The following is a 25,246-nucleotide window of genomic DNA, read 5'->3' on the forward strand; positions in this document are numbered from 1 at the left end:
GGGAACTTTACGGGTTGTTAAAGGTCAAGGCCATCCGCACAAGCGTCTATCACCCAGCCACGGACGGCTTGTGTGAGAGGTTTAACCGGACGTTAAAGTCTATGATCCGTAAATTTGTACACGAGGATACTCGGAATTGGCATCAATGGCTAGACCCTCTGTTGTTTGCAGTGCGGGAAGTGCCCCAGGCTTCCACGGGGTTTTCCCCATTTGAGTTGCTTTATGGGCGCAAGCCCAGGGGCGTCCTGGACCTCATTAAAGAAAACTGGGAGGAGGGGTCCAGCGACAGCAAGAACGAAATCCAGTACGTCATGGACTTGCGTGCAAAGCTTCACTCACTAGGGGTATTGTCACGTGAGCACTTGCACCGAGCCCAGGAGAGTCAGAGACGCCTGTACGACAGAGGGACTAGATTACGCGATCTCACTCCAGGGGATAAGGTCCTTGGACCTCCTTGGGATAAGGAAACTATTGCCCACCTCTAGCACCAAATTACTTGCGAAGTGGCAAGGGCCCTTTGTGGTCACACGGCGGGTTGGGGACGTGGATTACGAGGTAGCGCGCACGGACAGGGGCGAAAGCAAGCAGGTCTACCACATCAACCTCCTAAAGAGGTGGAACGATGCGGTCCCTGTCGCATTTGCGTCGACGTTACCGGAGAAGGAAGAGTTTGGGCCGGACGTCCCTAGCCTAGGCCCCACCCCCCCGGTCGGTCAGGGCGAGGGTCTCTTAGAGAGTCAGGCACGGGACGTTGCCGGTCTGCAACTCCGGTTCGCCGACGTGTTTTCGCCCCTGCCCGGTCGCACCCCTCTAATTACTCACAACATCGAGACGCAGCCCGGTTTAACGGTGCGGACACGCCCCTACAGGCTGCCCGTCCACAAACAAGATGTGGTGCAGCGCGAATTGGCAACCATGTTGGAGTTGGGCGTGGTCGAGGAGTCTCACAGTGACTGGTGCAGTCCCGTCGTGCTGGTGGGGAAGCCGGAGGGGTCTGTCCGGTTCTGTGTAGACTACCGTAGGGTGAATGCGGTGTCGAAGTTCGATGCCAACCCAATGCCTCGGATCGACGAGCTCGTGGACCGGCTTGGCATGGCCACCTATTATACGACTCTGGACTGCACAAAGGGCTACTGGCAGATTCCGCTGTCTCCAGCAGCCCGGGAGAAAACAGCCTTCTCCACTCCACTCGGTCTCTACCAGTTTAAGGTGCTTCCGTTCGGGTTGTTCGGAGCCCCAGCCACGTTTCAGCGGCTGATGGACCGAGTGTTACGGCCCCACGCCGCGTATGCTGCTGCCTACATTGATGACATCGTCATCTATAGTGGAACGTGGGAGCAGCATGTGCGGCAGGTGGCGGCCGTCCTTCAGTCGCTGAGACGGGCGGGGCTCACGGCAAACCCGAAGAAGTGCGTGATCGGGCGGAGGGAGATTCAGTATCTGGGGTTCCACCTGGGGCGGGGGAAGGTCCGGCCGCAGGTCGGTAAGACTGCGGCGGTCGCCGCCTCCCCTCGGCCCAGGACCAAAAAGGAGGTGGGGCGGTTCCTGGGGCTGGCGGGCTACTATCGGCAGTTCGTGCCGAACTTCTCCGACCTGGCCAGCCCCTTGACCGACCTCACCCGTAAGAGGTCCCCAGATACAGTCCAGTGGTCGGAGCCATGTCAGGTGTCGTTTGAGGCTATTAAAACAGCCCTCTGTGGAAAGTCGGTCCTGTGTGCTCCTAACTTTGATCTCCCTTTCTCCCTGCAGACGGACGCGTCGGATAGGGGGTTGGGCGCGGTCCTGACCCAGCAGGTGGAGGGGGTCGACCGCCCGGTGCTGTACCTGAGCCGGAAGTTATCAGACCGGGAGGGTCGGTACAGCACGGTGGAGAAGGAGTGCCTCGCCATCCGGTGGGCGGTCGGCGCCCTCCGCTACTACCTGCTGGGGCGCGCGTTCACCCTCTACTCCGACCACGCCCTCCAGTGGCTCCACCGCATGAAGGACGTCAACGCGAGGATCACCCGGTGGTACCTCGCGTTGCAACCCTTTAACTTTCGGGTCGCGCACAGGCCTGGGGCGCAGATGGCCGTGGCGGACTTCCTCTCCCGCTCTGGGGGGGGGGGGGTGAGTTGGCGGCCGGATGTGACCCCGGCCTGTGTTGGGCGGTGGGGGTGTGTGGGGGGATGTGTGACGTCTAGCCTGCAGGGGGAGTATGGGCAGGTTGGGAGCGCACCGGATTGGCTGGGGGGGGGAGGGGTTGGACCTGAGTGTGAGCAGGTGTCAGCACTCAGGCCAATCAGGAATGTTTGTATATATGTGCCTCCTCTGTGGTTAGTCGAAAAGACCGGGGAGCAGAGAGAGAGAGGCAGGGGCGATCGCCACCCGAGATTGCCTGGAACACATCCTGTGACCGCTTGGAGCGGAGTTATGATTTACGTCCAAGGAACTATGTTTTGTTGGACTGAGCGATCTAAATAAAATGACTTTTCTGTTGGAAGAAGCAAACCTGGTGTCCAAGCGCTCTGTGAACCTGCGCACCGGAGTATAAGCCGCAGCAGCTAAATTGAATGATGTTGACATATATAAGCCGCACTGGAGCCCGCCGCTTAAAAATCCATAGATTTAGGAGGTCCCCTAGTGGCCGTTAGCTATAAAATTCAAAGATTAGCCGCACCGTTATATAAGCCGCAGAATCGCAAAATGGGAAAAAAGGCGCGGCTTATAGTCCGAAAATTACGGTAGTCAACTCTTTAACATTAAATCACCACCAATTTTAGACTTTAATTGTGCAGGATCTTCTCCTTAGAGAGCACCTACTCCTCTCCCGACTCTCGCTGCCTAAACCCCCCTCCCCCATGCCTCCCGTTTCTCCCCATCCTGTTCTCATTCCTCTCAGCGACAGGTCTCGCCGTCTTAAATCCAGGCAGACCAATCCGACTGCTGATTTTCGGCAGAAAAGGCAGTTGGACCGATCAGCCGGCTCATTTCTCCCGACGCGGTCAAAACTTCTGCACTAGCGTACGTTCTGCACTTGCGCGAGACTTCTTCCTAAAAGCTGAACGGCAGCTGAAATGTTGGTACTGAGGAAAGAGGCCACGCTTTTTTGAAATAAAAAAAAGTATATATATTTTTTTCTTTACAAAATATTATCTTTTTTTTTTTTCGCTGTAATGCGGCAGCATAATCATTGGCATACTTGCAAAAAACATATTAATATTCTTGTCATCTCCCCAGCAATTAAAAGCATCGGCTCTAAGCAAGACCTGTCTCTCTTAACTGCGCCCTCCAGCGCACATTTCCCACGCTGGCCGCTTTGAGCTGCGCGTGGCCACTTTCCTCAGTACCAACATTTCAGCGGCAGCAGTAGGCTGCTTGGCTAAGCTGATGGCGCCGCCAACTGAGAAGGTCAAGGTGAGTGATTTTCAGCTTTCATGGACTGAAGACTTTGGTTTCTTTTTTCAAAAGGACCGTGCTGTGTGCACTGTATGTTTCAAAAATGTTGTATGCCGAACCTACAGTGTGAAGCATTATCTTGAGACCAAGCAAGAGAGAACATTCAAAGACAATGCAGATAAGGCAGAATCAATAAGGGTGTAGTGTCCAGGTATGGGAAGCAAGCAAATTTCCTCAAAGTCTTTGTCACCGCTAGCTATCGCATTGCTCATTGCATCGCAAAAATTAGGGAAGCCTTTCACGGTTGCTCCGATGCCCTATTTGAAGGCTTGCCAAACAAAGAAAGTATTAAGTCAAGAATAAAGGACATTCCCATGTCAGCAAGAATTTCCAGCAACGCATTGATGAAATGGCAGAAATTGTCAGAGTGCAGCAAACAGCGGGGTTAAAATATGCTGTGGTGTTCAGCATTGCACTTGACGAGGGCGTTGGAGTGAATGACATTCCAGGTTTGGCAGACATGGCAAGATATTGTGATTCAACTGTGAGAGAGGAACTCTGCTGCCTTAAGCCAATGCCTAGTACGACAAAGGGCGAGGACGTAGCCAAGGTGTTTATGGAACATTTTAACGACCGGGGGATCGACATCAGCAATATCTTCGCAATAACAACAGACGGCGCTCCTGCCATGGTAGGGATACGCAGGGTTGCTGTCAGGTTGATTGAAGAAAAAGCCGGCCACCCCATCATGAAACTGCACTGCATTATACCCCAAGAAAACCTGTGTGCAAAAAGGTCCAATTCGGATCTCAATGAGGTTAATGGCTGCTTTGGCGAAGGTGATTCACTTTATAGTGAAGCGATCTGCACTGACGCACCGACAGTTCTAGTCCCTGCTCGAGGAGATGGACAGCGCATACAGCGATCTCCCCCTCCACTCAGCTGTAAGGGGGCTAAGCTGCGGAAAAGGTTTGGAGCGGTTTGTCGGCTGCTTCGAAGCTGTCAAGGCATTTCTGTCCGAAAAAGGCAAAGACTATCCAAAGCTGCAGGAGGAACAGTGGGTGGTGAAACTCATGTTTCTTACCGATATAACGGGACACCTCAACAAGCTCAATCTCCGACTGCAAGGTGCTGGGCAAAATGTTTCCGCAAGTTTGTTGGCAAGTTAGCAGTATTTTCAAGTGAGATTGCTGCCTCCACTTTCCGCTACTTCCGACTCTTAAGAGAGCTGTCCTCCCAGCAAAACATCAGCACCGCCGAAATATGTGCATATATGCGCAAGCTTGAGGCGGAGTTCCCAACAAGATTTGGGGACTTTAAGAGGTTCGGACCCATGTTCTCTTTCCTGATCAAGCCCGACTGGTTGGATACACAGGACATGGAAATGCAGCTGATTGAGCAAAAGAGCTCAACACTCTGGTTGACTAAGTTTGCAGTGCTACTGAAACAACTGGAAACCACAGCAGTCAAAGATCCCGGAGCCTGCATCCTCGTCTGCTGGGCATCTGCACCAGAGAAGTTCAGCTGTCTCCGGAACGTTGCGCTGGCTCTGCTGTCAAGTCTTCGGGTCGACATACCTCTGTGAGCAGATATTCTCACTCATAAAATACGTGCTCAGCCCCTCCCGCAGTCGTATAACGACGGAGCACTCTGAGGCGTGTGTGCAGCTTAAAGTCACAAACTACAACTCCCAGATATTGGAGCTCAGCCAAGCCAAGCAGGGTCAGGGATCACACTTACTGGTAGGCATCCGTTTATTTGTTGTAGCCTAGTCCTACACATGATTTTAGGATAGCTGTTAACCCATGCCATTACAAGCAATGTATGTGTGTGTGTATGTGTCATGAGGATGATAAAGATATTATGCTTATTTAAAAGCCTAGCCTAGAGATGTTTTTTTGCACTTTATTCTGTTTTGGGCATTTCCTCCCAGTGCAAATATGCTTAAATGAGTTACTGAAAGCAGTGAGCTGAAATGGAATCAATTAGGGATGGGCATAATTAATCGATGCTCGATAATTGATCGTTAAGAAATGCGTCGATCAATTTATATTGTTATCGATCAAAAGGACGTTGTGTTGCATACTGTGAGTCTTGAAGCATTTAATTGAATATAACCCTGCCGACTGGTGGAAAGTGAATGGAAGAAGGTTCCCCAGGCTGTCAAAGTTAGCGCGACAATACCTCTGCATCCCCGCAACTTCGGTCCCGTCAGAGCGGGTGTTTTCTGCTGCTGGACTGACAGTTACAAGGCTGCGTTCGCGTCTGACCCCCGAGCATGTTAACATGCTTATATTCCTAAACAAAAATATGTAGGCTGGAGTTACTGTATGCTATGGACAGTAGGGACAGTCACCACCGTATGTGAGTCGCTCTTTTTTTTCTTAATGTGTTGTCTCTCGCTCCGCTTTTCTTTCGGCTTGGTGCCTCTTGGAGTCGTTCCATTTTGCCAAAACTGTGATATTTTAGCAACAAGTTCAGCCTTATATATGTTCAATAAGGTATTGCTTTTAGATAGACTAGTTCATGCAATTGTTTGTAAATGGGTGGCTCATCTTTTTGTTGCGAGCCTTTTCCGCGCGCCGGCTGCAGCCTGTAGGCATTATATGTCGGCCTTTTTCCCCCCTTTTTTTCAAAACAGTTATACAGTTTAATGCCCACTTTTAGCCTACTGCCTTTGTTTGATTATTGTTGTCCGATAAGTTGGCTACTTATTGTATTTGGAATAGGCTACAGATTTATTCTTGTTGAATAGTTTCCAAACCCGAGCGCCTGTAGGCGCATTGTTCGGACTTTACGAGCGCCGCACATGCCTGTATTTATTATTTTAAAATTATTTTTGAACAGTTGTAGGTCTTCAAGTTAACTGTATTGTATTAATGTTGGCCCATACATTATTGTTGGAATAAAGATTTAATTGATAAAAACATGCTGCATTTTGTATTTTCAGGAATTTCAATAAAGCCTGTAGAAAAAAGTTAATGATTAATCGATAATTGATTGATAACTCTAGCGATGCTCGATCAAGGAAATTTCTTCAAATGCCCATCCCTAGAATCAATTATTTATTTTTGCAATTGTGTCAATGATTATACTGCCGCATGCCAGTGTTGGCAAGCATGCCTAGGGTTGCCGACCCCTGACATAAACATTCGCCAACCACCAGGGAGTGGTTAGACATACTTCAATAACAAGCACCACTTTTCCATTGTCCTGATGGCGCTGGTCGACAGCTCTTTCAGATTTCTGTATGTGGATGTCGGTTGTAATGGCAGAATTTCAGATGGTGGCGTTTTTCGTGGATGCAACTTAGAAGATGCCCTGGTTAAACAAAACAACCAACATCCCTGCCCCAGCACAACTTCCCAGTTCTAACCAGCTGTCTCCATACTGCATTGTGGCAGATGAGGCATTTCCTTTGACGGACTACCTGCCTTTTGCAAACCGCAGCCTCACTGTAGAGCAGCGCATCTTCAACTACATGCCGTTGCGTGCTTGGGGGGTTGTGGAAAATGCATTTGGATTCAGGGCCAACCGCTTCCGTGTCTTGCTAACCACCATCAACATCAAAGACATGGTAAAAGGGGAGAACATTGTCCTGGCTTGTTGTACTGGGCAATGATATATTCATTGTAGACATTGTAGAACAGGAGGGACCAGATAGAGACATTGTACTAGGTAGATGGAGGCAAGACCCTGCCCTACAACAAGCCTCCCTGCCACAAACCACCAATTCAGCAGCAAGGGCGAAACAAATTCGTGATGACCTTTATAGCTATTTCATGTTTGATACTGGTGCAGTTCCTTTTCAATCGGGCAAGATATAGGACAGATTGACCGTATGTAGAGGAGGATAACTTGTGTTTCATTTGTGACTATTCAGATCAATGAAAATTATATAAATCATAATGGCCTCATGTCTCATTAAAACTGCAAAGTCTACACACTAGTGTCATAGATGTTGGAAACATGCATCGTTTTGGTCACGGGATAATGGAATAAAAAGTTCAGATGTCAAGTTAACTACAACTTGACACCAGACGACCATACTAGCAGTGTTCACTTCATGGAATGGGTGACGACTGTAGACAACACTGGCTGGCCCTTACTCAGATGCATTATCGGCCATTCATGGCCTATTTTAAGATAACAATTCCTCAATCAATCAAGTACCTTGGCATAGCTGTATACACATGTAGAATATGTCGAAATAGGGTGAAGGCCACAGTCATTGTAAATGGGAATAGCAAGACATTATTGCTGAATAGTAGTGATTGGGAAGAAGATCATGGAATGTGTTCACCAAGTCCCACATCATGAATGTTAATGAAGGTTCTGTATATCAAAGATTACATGTGAATGGAGGACCAACCAGATTACCATGCTAGAAGTGTTCACTTCTTGGAATGGGTGACGCCCGTAGACAACACTGGCTGGCCCTCGTTCAGATGCAATATGTGTAACCCACAAGTTCCACATCATTTGTACTATTATCATCATCAGGACAGAAGACAAATACAGAGACATTCACTTTTCCTAAAATGTTTTTATTATATGAATTAAAAGTATAAAATGTATAAAATATAAATTGAAAACAGCTTACATACAAATCTCAATGTCAGTTTTCGTCAGTCATCCTCTAGGTTGTGCCCTTCCCAAAATTCAAACATGGCGTTATGGAGAGTGTGGTGCAGGCGATAAACTAGATGTGTTTATCGCCATTTGTGTTCGATAATTTTGAAAGCGTCTGTGATGTATTCCCCTGGCGACCTTGCCTTTTCAGGACATCCTTTCAATCGCAGCCCCTATCGTCCGCATCAGGACCGCTGAGGTCTCAGCCATGGTATCGTTCTGATTTGACCCGCTGCGCATAGCAGGATGCCTCTGTGAGGTTGCAATATTCGTCATGCTCGATTCCTCAATGCTGCTAGATTCGGCGATCGGCACTGGCTCATCTGAAGCATCCTCAGTCTCAGTGTCTTCCATGGGTTCCTAAAAAAATCACAAGAGTTGATTTAATATCATGGAATCAAAGCAACAACAGCAGCACATTTTTGCAAAACAAAACTTCTAAATTCTTAAGAACTAGTGTGATGTCCATAGTGAACACTACTTGGGCTTCATTCAGATGAAAAATTAGTACTTTTTAACAACGGGAGAGCGCAAGTTGTTACCTGTTGAGTGAGGTTCGAGTTACTTGCTCTCCTCTTCTTGTGTGGCTCTGGAGCCTACACAAAACCAACTGCTGCCTTCTGGTCCTCTCTCCTCCCGAACTTCCTGAAGGAGGAAGCCTGAGATAGCGGGTGTACTGGGTTCGCAGGGATTTCCATTTCTTCCTCAGCTCCTTCTCTGAAATCTTTACAGTTTAATAATATGTTCATATTTTGCATGTCCAATTCATGCCATTACATTTTCTGCTCTTGCCTCAACACAAGGGTATCAACCTGCACAATAACACCAACAATGCCTGCATTTACAAAGGAACCAGTATCGACAACTTCTGCTACTGATTTCGTTGGCCAAAAATAAGTCTTTATAATCGCGAAAGAGGCATTGGTTAAGCTCACAGAAATCCATTGTTTCGCCCATGCGGTCTCTTTCTGGTCCTTCCCACACATTTTGCCTGTTTGGCCTACAGATTGTAGGAAGGTGAGATGTACAAATATAAGTAGAAGAGAAAATCGTACCTGATATATTCATATTCGCGAAAAATTGGCACCTATGATTTTGTTGTAGTAATTCTTGTCCGCAACAGCGTACAGCGCAGGCCTCTCCTTGACCATGCCGATGAGCTGCTCCTCGAGTCCGTCGCTCCACAGAGCCATGATAAAAAAATGTGTGTTGCCGTCGTCTGCACCTTCACTGTTTGTCTGGTTTGTTTACCATCGTCACTTCCTTCGATGGCGTTGACGACAGCCGATCGCAGAGCACAAATGAAACAGACTCAGGTCACCGATCTTGCCAGATTGTCCGACGACCGATAAACTGGTTGGTCTGTAGCGGCCTTTACCATCACCTCATCAGGTGTACGTCAGGAGACGGAGCACACACAAAGGGACAGAGTGATCTGGCGTCTCATTTATAACCGTTGCGTACGCACAAAACGGGGCTGAAATTGGCGTACGTGACTTTCCACGCCAAGGTTGTGTGATCTATAAAAAACCAACTTGACGGGAAAATGTGCGCAGCCCTAAGCAAACTCTGACCCATGCGTACGCATGGTTTGGAGGAAAAGGAGAATTGGCGACACAGATGGTGTGGTGGTGAACTGAAGTCAGACCGAAGAATTGTAGAGTGAGAAGAACGGTTATGTTTTATCATCGCCCTTCATAAATTTAATTTCAACCCGTATCATGCGTTAAATCCTAATCAGAATAATTTAAGTCTACTGCGTTATTTCTCAGTTATTACTCCAGAACCATCTCCTTAGAATAGAAATAAAAAAAAATTCTCTATATTTAATCCCATCACTCCATACTGTCCACTGACGGCGCGACTGCATTGAATAAAGCATCTGTCCAACATGTGTCAATAACATAATATTTTTATGTGACACTGTAAACACATAATCAAATGTCAATTAAATACCAAGTGTGTTAAACCAAGCCACACTCCTCATCACAAACGTTGTCCGTTACTCTTGATGCTTTTCATGACAAATCACGCATTAAAAAGGGGTTATGTTCAAGAACATTTTACGTGGGTGATTACAAACTGATTATCCAAGGTGTTCTCGGTCAGTCTTATTACCGTAACCCTATAAATACAGAGGTCTGCGCCGTGGTAATGCTGCACTATATGGCACTTCTGGCGGACCATGCAAATGGCAGGATTCGGAGGGAGAGGGTATTTAGGGACCATAACACTAGGCTACATAAAAATATGTAACTCTATGTCAGACCACTTCTTTTTTAATTCTGGGACTGTGCGCTCCGTGCTACTGACAGAGTTCACTGCTGCAGCAACATGTTGCCACTCACTCTGCTTTTTGTTGTTGGCGATCCCAATCCCGTGACCGCCGAACAAAACTACCTTTCGGGCCTCCATCTCACCCACAAGTGTCTCCACTTCAACCTCCGTGAAATTTCGCTTTTTTGCTTTTCTCAGTACTTCTGCCATTGTTTCCGACAAGACATAATACTTGCATCTGAGTCTGTTTTATATGCAGACATTATCGAATTCATGATGTCATTTGCCTTGACCATTTATGGTTAAAAAGGGGTGTGTACAGGGCGGAACGTGAAGCTGATTCAGCTGCGCACACTTGTAGGCACTCTGTGATTTATAAAGCAAAGATTGCGTACGGTGTGCGTACGCAGGGTTTTATAAATCGGAATATTTTTTGGCGCACGCAAAACTTGGCTTCTGGGCGTACGCACATTTTTAGTAACGATCCCACGCACAGTTTTATAAATGAGACCCCTGGACTGTTCCTCTGGTTAAAATCTCAGTGGTGGCGTGGAGGCAACACGCTTCACATTTCTCTCCAAGCAGGAGCTCTTGAGTGGTATGAATACTAATTGTGTGGTGTTGTTTCTTCTTCAAACTACTTCTGCTGTTTCTCCTCTTTACCTTCTAGTGGAGTCCCGGCGCACTAGTATTTAGCTCCAATATGAACCAAGTACGAGTATTTAGTTCGTTTTGGAACCAAAAACAAGTATTTAGTTCCATTGTTAACCAAATACTGGTGTTTGATTCCATTTTCAAGTAAATACTAGTTAGGAGAGAGAGAGAGAGAGAGAGAGAGAGAGAGAGAGAGAGAGAGAGAGAGAGAGAAGTAGACAATATAATCTAAATCATGTATTCAAAAAAGCTATTTGGTGCAATACACGTTGAATGTAAAACATTGACCAAACAACAAACTACATCATCACACCTTAGAGATAATTCATTTGCACATGCAACTGTTGCCGACTGGACCGTACCTCCTCTTTTCCCGGTGTGGTAGGGTCTGAGGAGGACATGCAGGGCCGTAGGGTTTGTGATGCTTGTCAACAGCTGGGCCAGGTTTGGCTCCGGAAGCAGACCTTTCTTATTACCCAGCATCTGCTTGGATACACACGTGAATGTACAGACGCAAACACACATACACACAGACAGTTACAGTCAGTTTAGTCTCCTGAATAAGACTGATCACAGACTAGCTCAAATGTTTGTTTTGATCAAATCATGTCGATGGAGGCGGCCAGCAATAGTGAACTGAAAAAAGGTTTGTAAAGTTGAAAATCAAGTAGACCACTGTAGAAATGTAATTAAATGTTTTTTTAAAGCTCCATCCATTTGTCTGAGTGAGTTTACCACGGTAGAATATCTCTGTTACAATACACAAGCAAGACGCCCCGCACTTCTTGTTTCCAGCCCAGAATCTCTGCTGTCCAATATTTTGCAGTGTGATGCTGGTGGAGCCCATCCCCCCTCTCCCTGGGGGTCTTTATATTAAGTTATCTGATTCAAGGCCCATCAAATCCCTACCATCTCCATAACAAGGTTAACTTGTCCCTCTTGCTCCCTGGTGCAAATAAGCTTTATAGTTATACACATTTTAAAAGCCCAAATTTGGCAAACCCTCCACTTGAAGCTGAGTAAAGTCTGTGTGTGTTTGTGCATGTATTTGTGTGTGTCTAAGTATCCCAGAATGCATTTCGCAACAACCAGGAGTTTGTACTGCCAAGCCCTAAATACCAAGTACCAAAGTCTGAACTTCGCGTACTCGAGAAATGCCCTCAGTGTTTCTCAACCTGTGGTAAGTGGATCTCTTTGGGGGGAGAAGGCACTGCAGTTGGTACTGGGGATTTTATTCTTGAAATAGACAAATTTTAACATACGCAGTGTTGCATACGTAGTGTTACATACGCATACGTTGTGTTGCGGTAATGTGAGTCACTATCCAGCAGCAATCCCCCATCATTAGCTCTATAATGAATTATTTTAGTATTTCTTTGCTAGGGGCTTTTTTGAGCCTCAGAGAAGACAAGGTCTTTATCCTTTTAATTCTGCTGCTTTTAATGGGTGGCGTTGTTTCAGTAGATTGTGTGTGGGCTCCTGGGCTCCCTCGAGCCACAGAACCCCTCAGTCTGCCAAAGCTGCCCTCTTCCTTTGTTCCACACCTACTGCTCCATGTCAATAGAGGTGTTTATTTATTCGTGTTCATATACACGTCCCTCGTCCCGTCTCTTTCTGTCACACGTTCTTTGATCATACACATATATAAACACATTATATATATCTGGTGTGGTTCTTGTTCTCCGTGGCACAACTGGCGTTGTGGTGTATTTGAGACAGAAAGGAGAGGAGCCCTTTCTGTCTGCAGAGCTGTAATCAAGCCGTGCAAGGCCACCGTGCCGCCCTCGGGGCTCCGTGGGAGGGCCACGTCTCTGCGTTTATTCCTGTTAACGGGGCCTCCGTCCCGGAGCGCATTGCTTCTCAACAGGTTTGTACACCCGGCCAACTGCTCCGTTGAATGACTTCAGGTTGGTTTGTTTGTCTGCATGTGTAATAATTGTATGACCCAACAAAATGTATTTCCCTTAATTAAATAAAAGCTAATAACGACGTAATAACCATAAGCGTCCATATGTAGCTGCAATCCCGCCATGCCTGTTCACACGTCTGCGCCTGACCACAGAGTGACGGAGCGGCTCCCAGTGAGCGGGGGCCCGTCGAGCTGTCGCTCATCACAACGAACGCCTGTGTTGACATGCGAGACAAACTGCCCCCAAGTGGGACTCACCCCTCCCTGGGCAGCGATGAGCGCGGCCAGGGTGCTGCGTCCCGACGCGCCGGGGGTGCAGAGTGAGAGGCGGATCTCCTGGCCGCCCAGCATGGTGCGGTCCATCTCCAGCAGCACAGCCTCCGCCTGCTCCGCACTCTCGTACTCCACCACCCCGAAGCCCCGCACCGGGCTGCTCTCGTCCTGGGCCAGCTAATGCAGACACACACACACACACACACACACAAACACGAAGACGCACACACACAGGTCAGCATCTGAGCTTGCACTGCTGAATGTTGGCTTGGATGAACTCTTTGATGCATAACGTGATAAACGACATGTGTCACAACAATAATGTGAATGAAAGCCATGTGTCGGAATACAAACAATATCCTGTTCACACACACACCAGCATCCAAAAAAACATGACAATTGTGGTCAAATTTGTGTGTGTATGTGTGTGGGCTTGTGCGCGTGTGTGTGTGCGTGCATCTAATTGAGAGCTTAGATCTGAGCTGCTTTATGGAACAGATCGGAGGTCAAAATGAGACTTGACGTGATGAAACAGATCCGTCGTGCTTACTGTACTGTTCAGGCTGGGAGTGGGGCAGGCGGGGCCATCGCCCCTGGGCCCTCCAACGTGTCACAGAGCGCCCCTTCCATGCTCTACGGGTCCCCCCCCAACAACGAGCAAAGCGGGAGAAGGATAATTCTTATAGTTACTAGGCATAACTAACTTTAATGTTAATTACAAAGTTGACATAAGTTAAAATACCTGTGATTTTAGGTATATCTATTTTATCATGGTGAGAGTCAAAATTGAGATGTGAAGAATAGGTAAGGTTAACCATGTTAGTTTAACATGTATACATGTTTCAAAATGGCATTTTGACTTATCCTTAAAGGCCCACAATGCAGGATCGGCAATTTCTTCGCCGTTTTCTCAGTTTGCGCTCTCACTTTTCTCTACACAGCTCCCCCTACAGCTTCGGAGTTGACAACTCGTTGACGACCCTTCCCCACCCACTTCTACGCTAGCCATGTGCATTTGAAGCCGGCGGATGCGTGGAGCCATGTCCGAGGTAGTTGTTAACAAAGTGTAGATAAGGTTATACATTTTGAAATTGTGTATTTTTGTTGTGTTACAATAAACATAAACCCATCCTTTTTTATAGTTGACGGGGAGATGTTATTAGAGGTCTGAGCAGCGAAGCTTTCTGTAACGTTTAATTTTTTTCAAATTCTGTAAAAGTCCTACTGCAGCCTACACCGTTAGTCGAAAACTCTTCAAATATTCAGGTTTGGTTACCAATAACCCTCACTACCCATAAACCCAAATTTGTGGTACTGCACCCAAACGTGGTGCTATTATAAAAAATCATGAATTGGGCTTATTTCTTCTCACCAGATTGACCTGGACTCAAAATTCTTTCAGAATATTAATCTCTAGAATCAGATGCATTTATACAACCCCACAATTTCATATTAAAGCTAAACATGATAAAAAGATTCACAGGCTACAAAAATAATCAAATATTCACCAAAATTGCCACATAAAATCTTTAGACCAAGCTTCACAAAATCATCGAACAGAATTTGTTTTATTTAGTTCCATTTAAGAAATATTGGCCAATAAAGTTGGAGCAGCGAGCCCATTTTTCTTATATGACCATGTTGTTATTGTATAAAAAAACATACGACTATTATTAGGTGGATACCAACACCCCCCACTACCCATAAACCCAAATTGTGGTACTGCACCCAAAAGTGGCGTTATTCAAAAGAATTATGAACAAGCCTTATTTCTCCTTACTAGATTGACCTGGACTCAAAATTCGTACATCATATTAATCTCTAAAATCAGATGCATCTTTTTCACCCTGGTCTTCTGCTCTAAAAATGTTTACTTTCCCACAATTTCATCGAAAAGCCAAACGCCCACACTCTCATCCCATTTTGCCTATATGACCATTTTGTTATGTGAAATGTGTGCTTGGAGTTTTCTTGATGTGTGGTTATCAATCAACATTTTCACCATTTTCATCATGTAGTTCAGGAATGTCAGTGGCTTAATGGGATAATGCTGTGTACTGGTGATCCTTAGTTTGAGAGTTTTAATCCTGATTAGAGCATGCTGAACATGACATTCTGTCATTGCCACTCATTTAAGAAACACAACAGCACCTGAAATTCATCAGGCAATCAACATTCCGGCTCATTAGTTTCCAAGTATCGGACTGTCAAGACACAGTATGGCATTAAGGGGAACTTCTTCGTTAACCATTTTTCCTTCATAATCAACTGTCTGGCAATGACACTACAAATGTTTAATTTCCCCAGAATTTCAAAGATTTTTCAGGTACATGCTTTGAAGAAAGCCCTTAATTCTTTTTCTTTTAGTTCACGCTTTTCCTGAGAAGCTCGCCTTACGTTTATTCGTGTCTGGCCTCTCTGTCGGTCAGTCTCCCTATTCTCTTCATCTGTTCCTCCGACATTGGGTTTCTCTTTCTCTTGTTGCCACACTCCTCCACCCTTTGATGAAGCCTCGGGTGGCCTCTCGGAGGAGCGGCGGTCCTGCGTCTAGTGCGGCTGTTTCTTCTGCCGCCGTCGCCCGCTGCCTCGTCTCCCGCTGCCTCGTCATATTTATATTTCTTCCGTGAGTGTTCTTGACTACAAATGTTTAATTTCCCCAGAATTTCAAAGATTTTTCAGGTACATGCTTTGAAGAAAGCCCTTAATTCACTTGAGAAATGTGTGCTTCGAGTTTTCTGTATGTTGTGTGCTTATTAGTGTTGTCAAGCGATTAAAATATTTAATCGCGATTAATCGCATTAATGCCATAGTTAAATCGCGATTAATCTGACACATTTTTTTCTATTCTAAATATCCCTTGATTTCGTGCTGCTAGCCTTTTAGTGAGATCAGAGAGTGTTGAGAAGGACAGTAATAAAATATATTTGGTGAGATGGATATAGGAATAGTGACCCGCAGTGAATTTAATCCGGTCCACTTGACATCGGGTAGGTGCATGACAGTAGTAGGCCTACCGTAAAACTTCAATGGCCCAGGCTTTTATTTGTTTCAATCACTGAACTTTTGATCAAAACTCTTGCTCAGGAAAGATGGGAAATACTATAATTTATTATTTAAACCAGTATGAATATTCCTACCGTACGTAGGCCTATACACATTACCAGGCTATCGAAAAATGACCACACACACACACGCACGCACACACGGTGGTAGAGTGGAAATCGGGAGAGTCTGAGAATTCCCGGTTGGCCGTTAACGTTTCGGGGCTGTCGGGCTGATAACTGCGGGATAACAATATTTTGTTTATAAAAGTTCCTTGCAGCTCCGTCCGGCAGCCTGAGCTGTGCGCCCGCAACCTCTCACTCACTCAGCCGCAACACTCAAACTGTCAACGTCGCAACCAAGTCGATTTTGTGTAGAAGGGAGTAATTGAGCGGCCCCTCCCGAAGTGGTACAGCCCAGGTGGGCCCTGAACTGGATTTGTCAGAAAGACGTAACAGCTAATGACGACATTGAACTCTCGTGCAGGCTCGAACAGAGTGACACACAACCACACACACTTATAAGGAGTTTTTCACCCGCTCCGTATTCTTGCTTGCCCCAACAAGTACTTGGGGCGTGCTTATTGTTTGTTTTCGGTGTTGCTAGATCCGGTATGGTGTCGTCGTTTTTCTAACGTGACTAGTTGTTGCTCGACAGCAGGTGAAAAAACTACGTTTACCAAGCCAAAAGAGCGTTAATCGCGCAATAAAAAAATTAACGCCATTAATATTGGTTTGCGTTAACGCCGTTAATAACGCATTAAACTGACAGCACTAGTGCTTATCAATAGACATTTTGACCATGTGAATGAGGCTGCAGTTCAGGTTTATAAGTGGAACATGTTTCCTTAAATATGACAATGTTATATTTATATATCTTCCATTAGTGTATTGACTTTTAATTTAGCTCGGACCCCGTTAATCACCGCTTGCAGTTATATCATTCTCGATTAGAATTGTTTTATCTTTGGTCGTTGAACAGAACGATCAGTGTAAGGGTGTTGGCCAACATAATACATAACGATAGCATGAACAATTTGCGCAGCAATAGTACATTTATGTATCTGCTCAAGTATGTCACTTGTGTACTTGTCGGAATTGCACCACCTTTCTTCAGTTGTTCAATAATACACACTTTAAGGTTAGAAAAATATTTATTTGGGATATTGAAAAAAAAAGCAAGTGACAGTTCTTCATGGTTTGTTGTTTGCCTTACGAGAATTGTGTAGCATCTTCTTGAGGGTTCTCTGGATTAAGGTTTCCTTGTGACACTTGTACCCGCACAAGTTCGGATGGGGGTGGTGGATGTACCAGGGCAAGCAGGCCGAGCCGTCTTGGGTCATCAAGCCTCGTAACGATAACTCATAACAATGCTGTTTGCCAACACTAAAAAATTTCAAAGCAATCGTTTTACAAATATGTTTACACAAGGGGAACTACACAAAAGGTATAACATGGGTAAAGCTATAATGGAGGTTCACGTCTAGTAAAATGTAACAGCTCTGATACCGTCGAACATGGGCTAACTAGCAGCTCTCGTGCAGGGTACTGCATTATATGCCAGCCGCACATGATATCGGCAACACTCTTAGAAATTTTAAAATTAAATCTGAGGCATTCAAATAATGGTCTAGTTATCTAAATAAACATGAACCTGGATTCAGGGATTTAGCCTGTATCTGGGGGACGAGACAGACGAACATAAAACAAAACCACCATGGAAACAAAGGTGTTTGGTAGCGAGTACGCTAACACCCTAGCAAGCTAGAAACAAACAGGGCTCACAACAAAACGGTCGAGCAAACAGATTTTACAGAGACTAACAACATCAAGAGAGCCACAATTCCAAGAGAACAAAGTTCACCCAAGGGTACTTACAATTTCAAGAGCAACACGGCCAAGTCGGCATCCGATTTGCAGTCTTCTTTTTCTTTTAGTTCACGCTTTTCCTGAGAAGCTCGCCTTACGTTTATTCGTGTCTGGCCTCTCTGTCGGTCAGTCTCCCTATTCTCTTCATCTGTTCCTCCGACATTGGGTTTCTCTTTCTCTTGTTGCCACACTCCTCCACCCTTTGATGAAGCCTCGGGTGGCCTCTCGGAGGAGTGGCGGTCCTGCGTCTAGTGCGGCTGTTTCTTCTGCCGCCGTCGCCCGCTGCCTCGTCTCCCGCTGCCTCGTCTCCGGGGCTAGAGGCTGCTAGAGGCTGCTAGAGGTTGGTGTTCACTCAAAAATGGTCTGTAGCTCGTTCGAGACGCCTACATTCTCCACCATATGTGGCAACCCTGCACGGGGAGCGAACCTCCTCCTCCCAAACAGGACACAATTTCGAGGAAAAAAGCCAAAAGGGCATGTTTTATTCCAAACATAAAGTCTCGAGCTGAAAAACACAAAAAGAACGGCGGGCCTATCCTTCGTGGGTGGAATCCCGTCACCCACGAGGACCGGTCTCTCCGTACAGGAGCCACATGGCTGGGAGAGCCCAGAATGAGTAGAGAAGCAGCTATTTAAGCCCTTCTTCCCCACCTGTTCCTCAGGTGCTCGGCATCTCCTTAATTGGCCCGGGCCGGGTTGCCAAAGTATAACCACTGCTTGACTTTAAAAGCAAAAAAATAATGGGAAAACGCGGGTAACGGGAAAACTATTGATATGTGTTTAGGAATGCATATAAACACTAACAGAGACGGGAGAGGTATACTTCAGCTGACACCATGAAACACTCTCCCTCCGGTGCTAAATTTTAGTCATCAATGTGGTGCTATTGGTTAATCTAAAAGCAGAATGAATAATGCAGTTAGCTTAATAGTCTATAGCGAATGGGTCACATCTGCTAATCACTGGAACTTAATAAAGCTAAATGCTGACATGCAGCCAGCAGAATTTTAATCCCGCGTTATCCACAAACACTACAAGAGGATGCTTTGATACTCGACCTTTGAACCCCTGGAGAAATCAGCCACAGCTAAGTAGGTCAGCAGAACTACTTTAAGGCCAAAGCACACGGAATGTGGACTTTGCTTCGTATTCATATTTAACAGAGTGTGAAGGTAGCAGGGGCCTTATTTCTTTGCTTGTTCAACTCTATTTAGGACGCCAACAATTCAAAAACATTATGTTGGGTCTGTCCCTATTCAGCTCAACTGTACTTACTCTAGGACTACTTTCCAACACGGCCACTAAACGGTTTGTAATTATATATATTTTATCCCTGTAGTGTAAAAATGGGGAAATACTAACTGTGTGTTGAAAATAAAGAAATAACACCACAATGGTGAACAAGACCCTCCACACACTAATAGCTGCTAGCAACACTGCACTTCCTTCCCCTTGGTCCTCCCACACTCCTCCCACTCACACTGTTCACTCCTACGGCAGCCAAGAACAGATGGATGGTTGACGGACAGAGGGGGAGGTAAAACACTGGAGAGAGGGAAATAAGAGTGATGGGAGGTTGATAGGCAATGCTCGTTTTTATTAGCATACATTACGTTAGCTCACTGTTTTATCCATACAGTGACCTATTCTAGTGTACGTTAGCGTTATTTAACGCATACTTTAAGTTAGCTCACTGTATGGATGACAGCATACTTTAAAAGTTTAAACAGAGCTGCCAACTCTCCGGCATTGAGTTGGACTCATACAAATGACCCTCCTCGCACGCTCTAACGCCAAGGTCACAGCGTATCAGCGACGGAATCCTGAAACACAGATCTTTAAGACGTCCTAGTTTTCCGATCAGCCTGCAGTAATTTTCAAAGTAAGCTTATTAAAGCAGGGAACGTCAAATGCTTTTCCTGGTCATAAGATCGCAAGTTGACAGAGTAGGTCGTTAAGGGCCCTTGTGAAATAATCGTGATGAGCCCCCCTACTAAGTTTTTATCCGTCAGAGGCATATGAATTTCTGGGATATCTGTTCTAGGATCTAGGGGCTCTAGGATACAAATTATAAACCTATGGGCATGTTTTGAACAACCGTCATTCACTTTCTCAATACATTTATTTTCTTTAGTGTAGTGATCTGGGGTGTTCAAGCGATCTGAATGGCAGTTTTGCTTCTGAAAACGATCTTGATAATGTGTTTACTGTTGACGATCAAAACAGCGCACAAACAAGCCTTATCAAGCGGTAGGATCTACAAACAAAAGTGGCGTGGCTAGGGCCCGACACCTGTGCAACACCTAACGGGAGAAGATCTCCAGTCTGTGGATTTTACTGCCTAAAACAATCAATTTACAGATCAACAGTGGATTACTTTCCAGGCGTAAGAAAGGGCCTTCAGAGAAACGCTGGACACAAAGGAGGTGCAAACAAGTTTTTTTTCTATGGCAACATCGCAGAAAGAGAGCTATTAAAATCATTCTGAATAACAGCAAGTATCCATAAACACCCCCATGTGCCATCAACATCCATGAAGTTCAGTCATATTACTCTGATATAAGCCAAGGCAGCACTCTCATTGACGACACTCCCATACCTCCACCATGGGTTGATTTATTACAGTCACCAGATCCAAAGTTTCTACCGTTGTCTTCTCCTTTCACAGAGGATGAGTTGAGAAACGTCTTGGACAGTCTGCCTCTCAATAAGTCCAGTGGTAGTAATGGAGTCACGTATTAGACATTGAAATCAACACACTTGAAAGACACTTTTGCCTATCTTCAACACTTGTCTCATTACAGTTTTTCTCAGTCACTTTGTTACATTTCTCAGATCAGAATTGAAATTTGTTAATCTGTACAAATAGCAAAACACCATGCATTTCATGCAAAAGCCAGTTTCGTGCTCAAAATCTTTAGTTTCTCAAAATTAAATATCTGTGTCAATGAACATGTCAGTGTCATCAGAATGGCAAGTCCTTGTTTCATTGTGTACGGATAAGACAGTCAAATTACTCATTTGTAATTTGTTGTCAATATAACATGTTGTCATGTTGTCAATAAAGGTTTGAAGACAATTATTGTAAATTGTAAGTTACACCTTAGTACATATGGGAGATTGATTGCAAGAGACTGTACAAGATTCACATTTAAGATTTTACTATTTGTACTGTAATTTATTAACAGACCATGTCATTGTGATACAGAAAGGAAAAGATAACACTGCAAAATAAAATAAAAATAGTAGAAATGTGAACATGAACAGGAAAAACTGTACATGCAGTACTGTAGGAATTACAGTGCAGTCTTTCTACACCTCCTGACGTTCCTATCTGTTGGACCACAAGATCTCATCCACATCACAACGAATATCTAGTCTTGCGATGCAGCATGGAGAGAATCTTTTAGAGTGTCTTATCCAGCCTCTACAGGCATCTGCTGTGATGTCATCCCACGCTGCATCCATGGCAGCCAGAAGGGTCATCTGTGTATGTGGCTGGCGATCATATACTTTCCATCGCCAGGCTGAGAAAAATTCCTCAATTGGGTTAAGGAATGGGGAGTAGGGTGCGAGGAAATCCATCAGCATCCTGTGGTGGGTCGCAAACCATTGCCTGATGATGTTGGAGCGATGGAAACTGACATTGTCCAAAACTTTAACGTACTTTGGGAAGTCATCTCCAATCTGACCCTCTCTGGTTCAGGGATGAGATCCCTGTAGAGAGTGTCTAAAAAGGTGACAAGACGCTCTGTATTGTATGGCCCAATAATGGGAATAAGCGTTAGCACACCATTCTCAGATATAGCAGCACCTATAGCTATGTTCCCGTCCCGTTGGCCTGGCACATCAACTGTAGCTCTGTAGCCGATGATATTTCGACCACGCCTTCTGTGTTTCGTTAGGTTGAATCCAGCCTCATCTACGTAGATGAAGTTGTGCGTTGGTTCACTTGCTTCAAGTTCCATTATACGCTATATCCAGAAGACACAAAATGAGTTTTATGAATTACATGCATTTTCATTTTGGACAAGATACAGTTACATCAAATGTATATAGCACATATTGCATCTTCTTTTCTTCAGCCATAGCAAATGTGTAAGGGTCACACTTACAGTACTGTATATCACTATACAATGTTGTCGTGTTTACTGTGAGGTAAAGTTACTGCATGCTCATACATGCTTTACCTTTACATACTGGTAGCGCAGCCCCTTCACTCTTTCACCGTTTCTTTCAAATGTAACATTGTACAGCTGCTTCATATTCATTTGGTGCCTCTTCAGCACCCTGTCAATTATTGAGATGCTGACTGTTTGGATGTTTTCAAAGATGTTGTTGTCCTCTATAATGGCACTCTTTATCTCCCTTAGTCTTATGGCATTGTTTTCTACAACCATGGTGCAAAAGGCCTGCTCCTGTTCAGGTGTGAAAAGGGGCCCTCTGCCACCTCTGTGAGGTTGTCTTGCAATCCTATGTGGAAAAAAATACAGTACAGTAAAAGTATACTTACGGTATATTGTAAAATGCAAGTGGAATACTGTAATATTGTATGAAGCATTACAGAAAGTATACAGTACATTGCCTATCGTTAGATTACATACCTGTTCTGTCGACGAAAAGTCTGAATGATTTAGGATACAGTTGTTCTCCCAACACTTAGCTGCACCCTTCGACCAGCCTCAGCCATTGTAAGCCCATGATTGAGAACATGATTGAGAACATGGTCTACAAGTGTGGCATGGCGTGGCGGCCAACTCCTCCGCCACCTCAATCCTCTGGCTGTTGACCCTGTCCAATTCCTTGTCTATCCATTGTCAAACATTGTAACATTGTGTTGTGCTCCAGCTATATATATACTTGATGGTTCATGAGATGCACCTTTGAGCTACTTCAGTAAACTGGTTGATCATTGGTTGATCTAACGCTTCATACAATTCCCTCCATTAGAGAAAGTCAAGATTCACCTGGGAGCAATTTACCAATCCAGGACAGGTTTAGAAAAAAAGTCTAATGGAAATGTATATAAATATGGTTGACATATTATGACAACTTGTTCAACCATTTTGCATTTAAGGACCAATGAACTAATGGCTAAATGTTGTGGCGGTGAGACTATTCAATAGAGACCCATCACAATACATTTCAATCAACATGACATAAGCAATTGATAATGTAAGAAAGAGCAGAGAATTGTACATAATCATTTGCATGGATGTACCAAAGCATTTGCAACATGTTCAAATAAATGAGAAACCGTTTTTTGATGTGAACAAGTGACACACTGATGTGAAGATTGAACAGGTAGTTTTGAGAATTAAAATTCTGGTCTGAGAAATGTACCAAAGCCACTGAGAAAAACTGTAATAGACGTGTTCACGAATCATGGAAAGGAGCACTAATTCATAGAATTCACTAATTTGCCGAATGACCCCAGCACTTGGAGGGATAATTCCCTGCTACCAACAATTTACAAAGTGTTCTTGAAATTCGTTCTTAGTCGTATCCTTCCCTGGCTGGTGGATGCAAACATCTTGTCCACTAAGCAAAAGCCCTATATAGAGGCAAGGGATGAATGAACATGTGGTTGATCAAAAAAGGCCATAGATGATTTCCATTCAGTTTTTTTGGACTTCCGCGACTAGTTCAGAATGCTCCCACATATCATGATAAGGTCTCTGGAGGAAATACACCTGCTCCAAATGTACACGATATAATGAAAGACGTGTATAAAAGCTCCTTTATCCAGGTCATATACAGAGTCCAGCTCGCAGAATAAATACCCTTGCGCCTTGGCATTAAGACCGGTTTTCCGTGGAGCGCAGTGAACTTTTTAGAAATTGACCGGTGGCTGGATATGACGTCCCTCCTTACCGACGCACTGCGTCCTTGCGCCCCATCTGAACTCATCTCCCCAAACCCTGTGCAAGCATTTGCTGACGATGTGCAAATGTCAGGAGAGCATCATACATAACATGCTGTGCAAGACGGACGTCTCCCTCGAGTGGTCAGGTCTCGAAGTACAGGAGTCTAAATGCGCAGCGCTTTATAAAAGGATTAGCGGTGGAAACAGGTGGTACCAGTCAATATCCAACCGTGACCCACAAAAATAATTAGGGTATATTCCCGACACGAATCATACACTTATCTTAGACACCGATTTAACTATGCTGGTGACTTGGACCCACAAGTACAAGAAATAATACCTGAATACACCACAAGGTTGCAAAAAATGTACACATCCCCCTTGCCGCCGTTTAAGAAAATAGATGCAATCAGACAGAGAGCTTCATCAAAAGTGCAACATTTAATCGCCAATGTGCATATATCACGAAAGGTTTTGCGAACTTAAACAACAAAACTGTTCAGACAGTGAGAGGATGGCTTGGTCTGAACACTCATTCAACCCGCGACATGATTCATCACAGCAGAAGTGAGGGGGGCTTAGGAATCCCAGACTTAGAGTGGACTTACATCGCCACTAGTCTGTCACATTTATTAAACATGCTTAACAATGACGAAAGCGAGAATTGGAACCCAGCTTTCTAGGCTTCTGTAAGAAAGAGTACGGCAAATTGGACACTCATGCCACCGGTTTTGGGGTTAGATCTGACTGGCCTGATCTCAATGATCTCTGTAACTGGGCTGGTGTTGACTTGCAGTGGTTTGGAGTCGATACCAGAAACGTTACACCTCATAAAATAGTTATTAAGGATAAAAACATCACTGTGACCGGAACAGCGCTGGAAGACGGTCTTCGCTACACAGTTCCACCTGGCGACAGCCGCGCGTCTCTGCTGTCATTGGAGGGGACTCAAACTTCAAGCAAAGCTAGGCTGTATCCTTTGTGCAGACCACTCCATATCACATACCACTTTTTCCCAATTCTTCGATTGATGAAGACATATTTTCACAGTCAAAGCGAGGCTTCAGGTATCCCTAACAAAGTTAAACCTGTCAATCTGGTACCCTCGTTCCCACTCACATTATGCATGCATCATGGACAAGAGCAAAAAATCGAATCCATGTCACACATATTAAACGGCTGCCATTTTTATTTTCAGTGTCAATGCATATAAATTGTCTTGTTAGACAACAAATGTTTTCCAGTTGGTTTGCAGAAACGTCCGTGTTCTCTAATTTAAGTGCCACCAGGCCTGATATTACGATCATTGATGAGAACAATAGAAATGTGTTCATTCTGGAAGATTGATTC

The 25,246-nt window shown here is 45.0% G+C and overlaps 1 protein-coding gene across 1 annotated transcript in view; it reads right to left on the reverse strand.

Moving 5' to 3' along the window:
• Positions 1 to 25,246, reverse strand: part of raver2 (ribonucleoprotein, PTB-binding 2) — a 125,779-nt gene that overhangs the window by 19,311 nt on the left and 81,222 nt on the right. Inside the window, exons 5-6 of the mRNA XM_056604114.1 lie at positions 13,106 to 13,297; positions 11,301 to 11,421 (exon numbers count right to left, since the gene is read on the reverse strand). Coding sequence (XP_056460089.1) covers positions 11,301 to 11,421; positions 13,106 to 13,297 — 313 coding nt within the window. The remainder of the gene's footprint in view (positions 1 to 11,300; positions 11,422 to 13,105; positions 13,298 to 25,246) is intronic.

This window comes from Gadus chalcogrammus, chromosome 12 (assembly GCF_026213295.1).
Source record: "Gadus chalcogrammus isolate NIFS_2021 chromosome 12, NIFS_Gcha_1.0, whole genome shotgun sequence".
Classification (NCBI taxonomy): Eukaryota; Metazoa; Chordata; class Actinopteri; order Gadiformes; family Gadidae; genus Gadus; species Gadus chalcogrammus.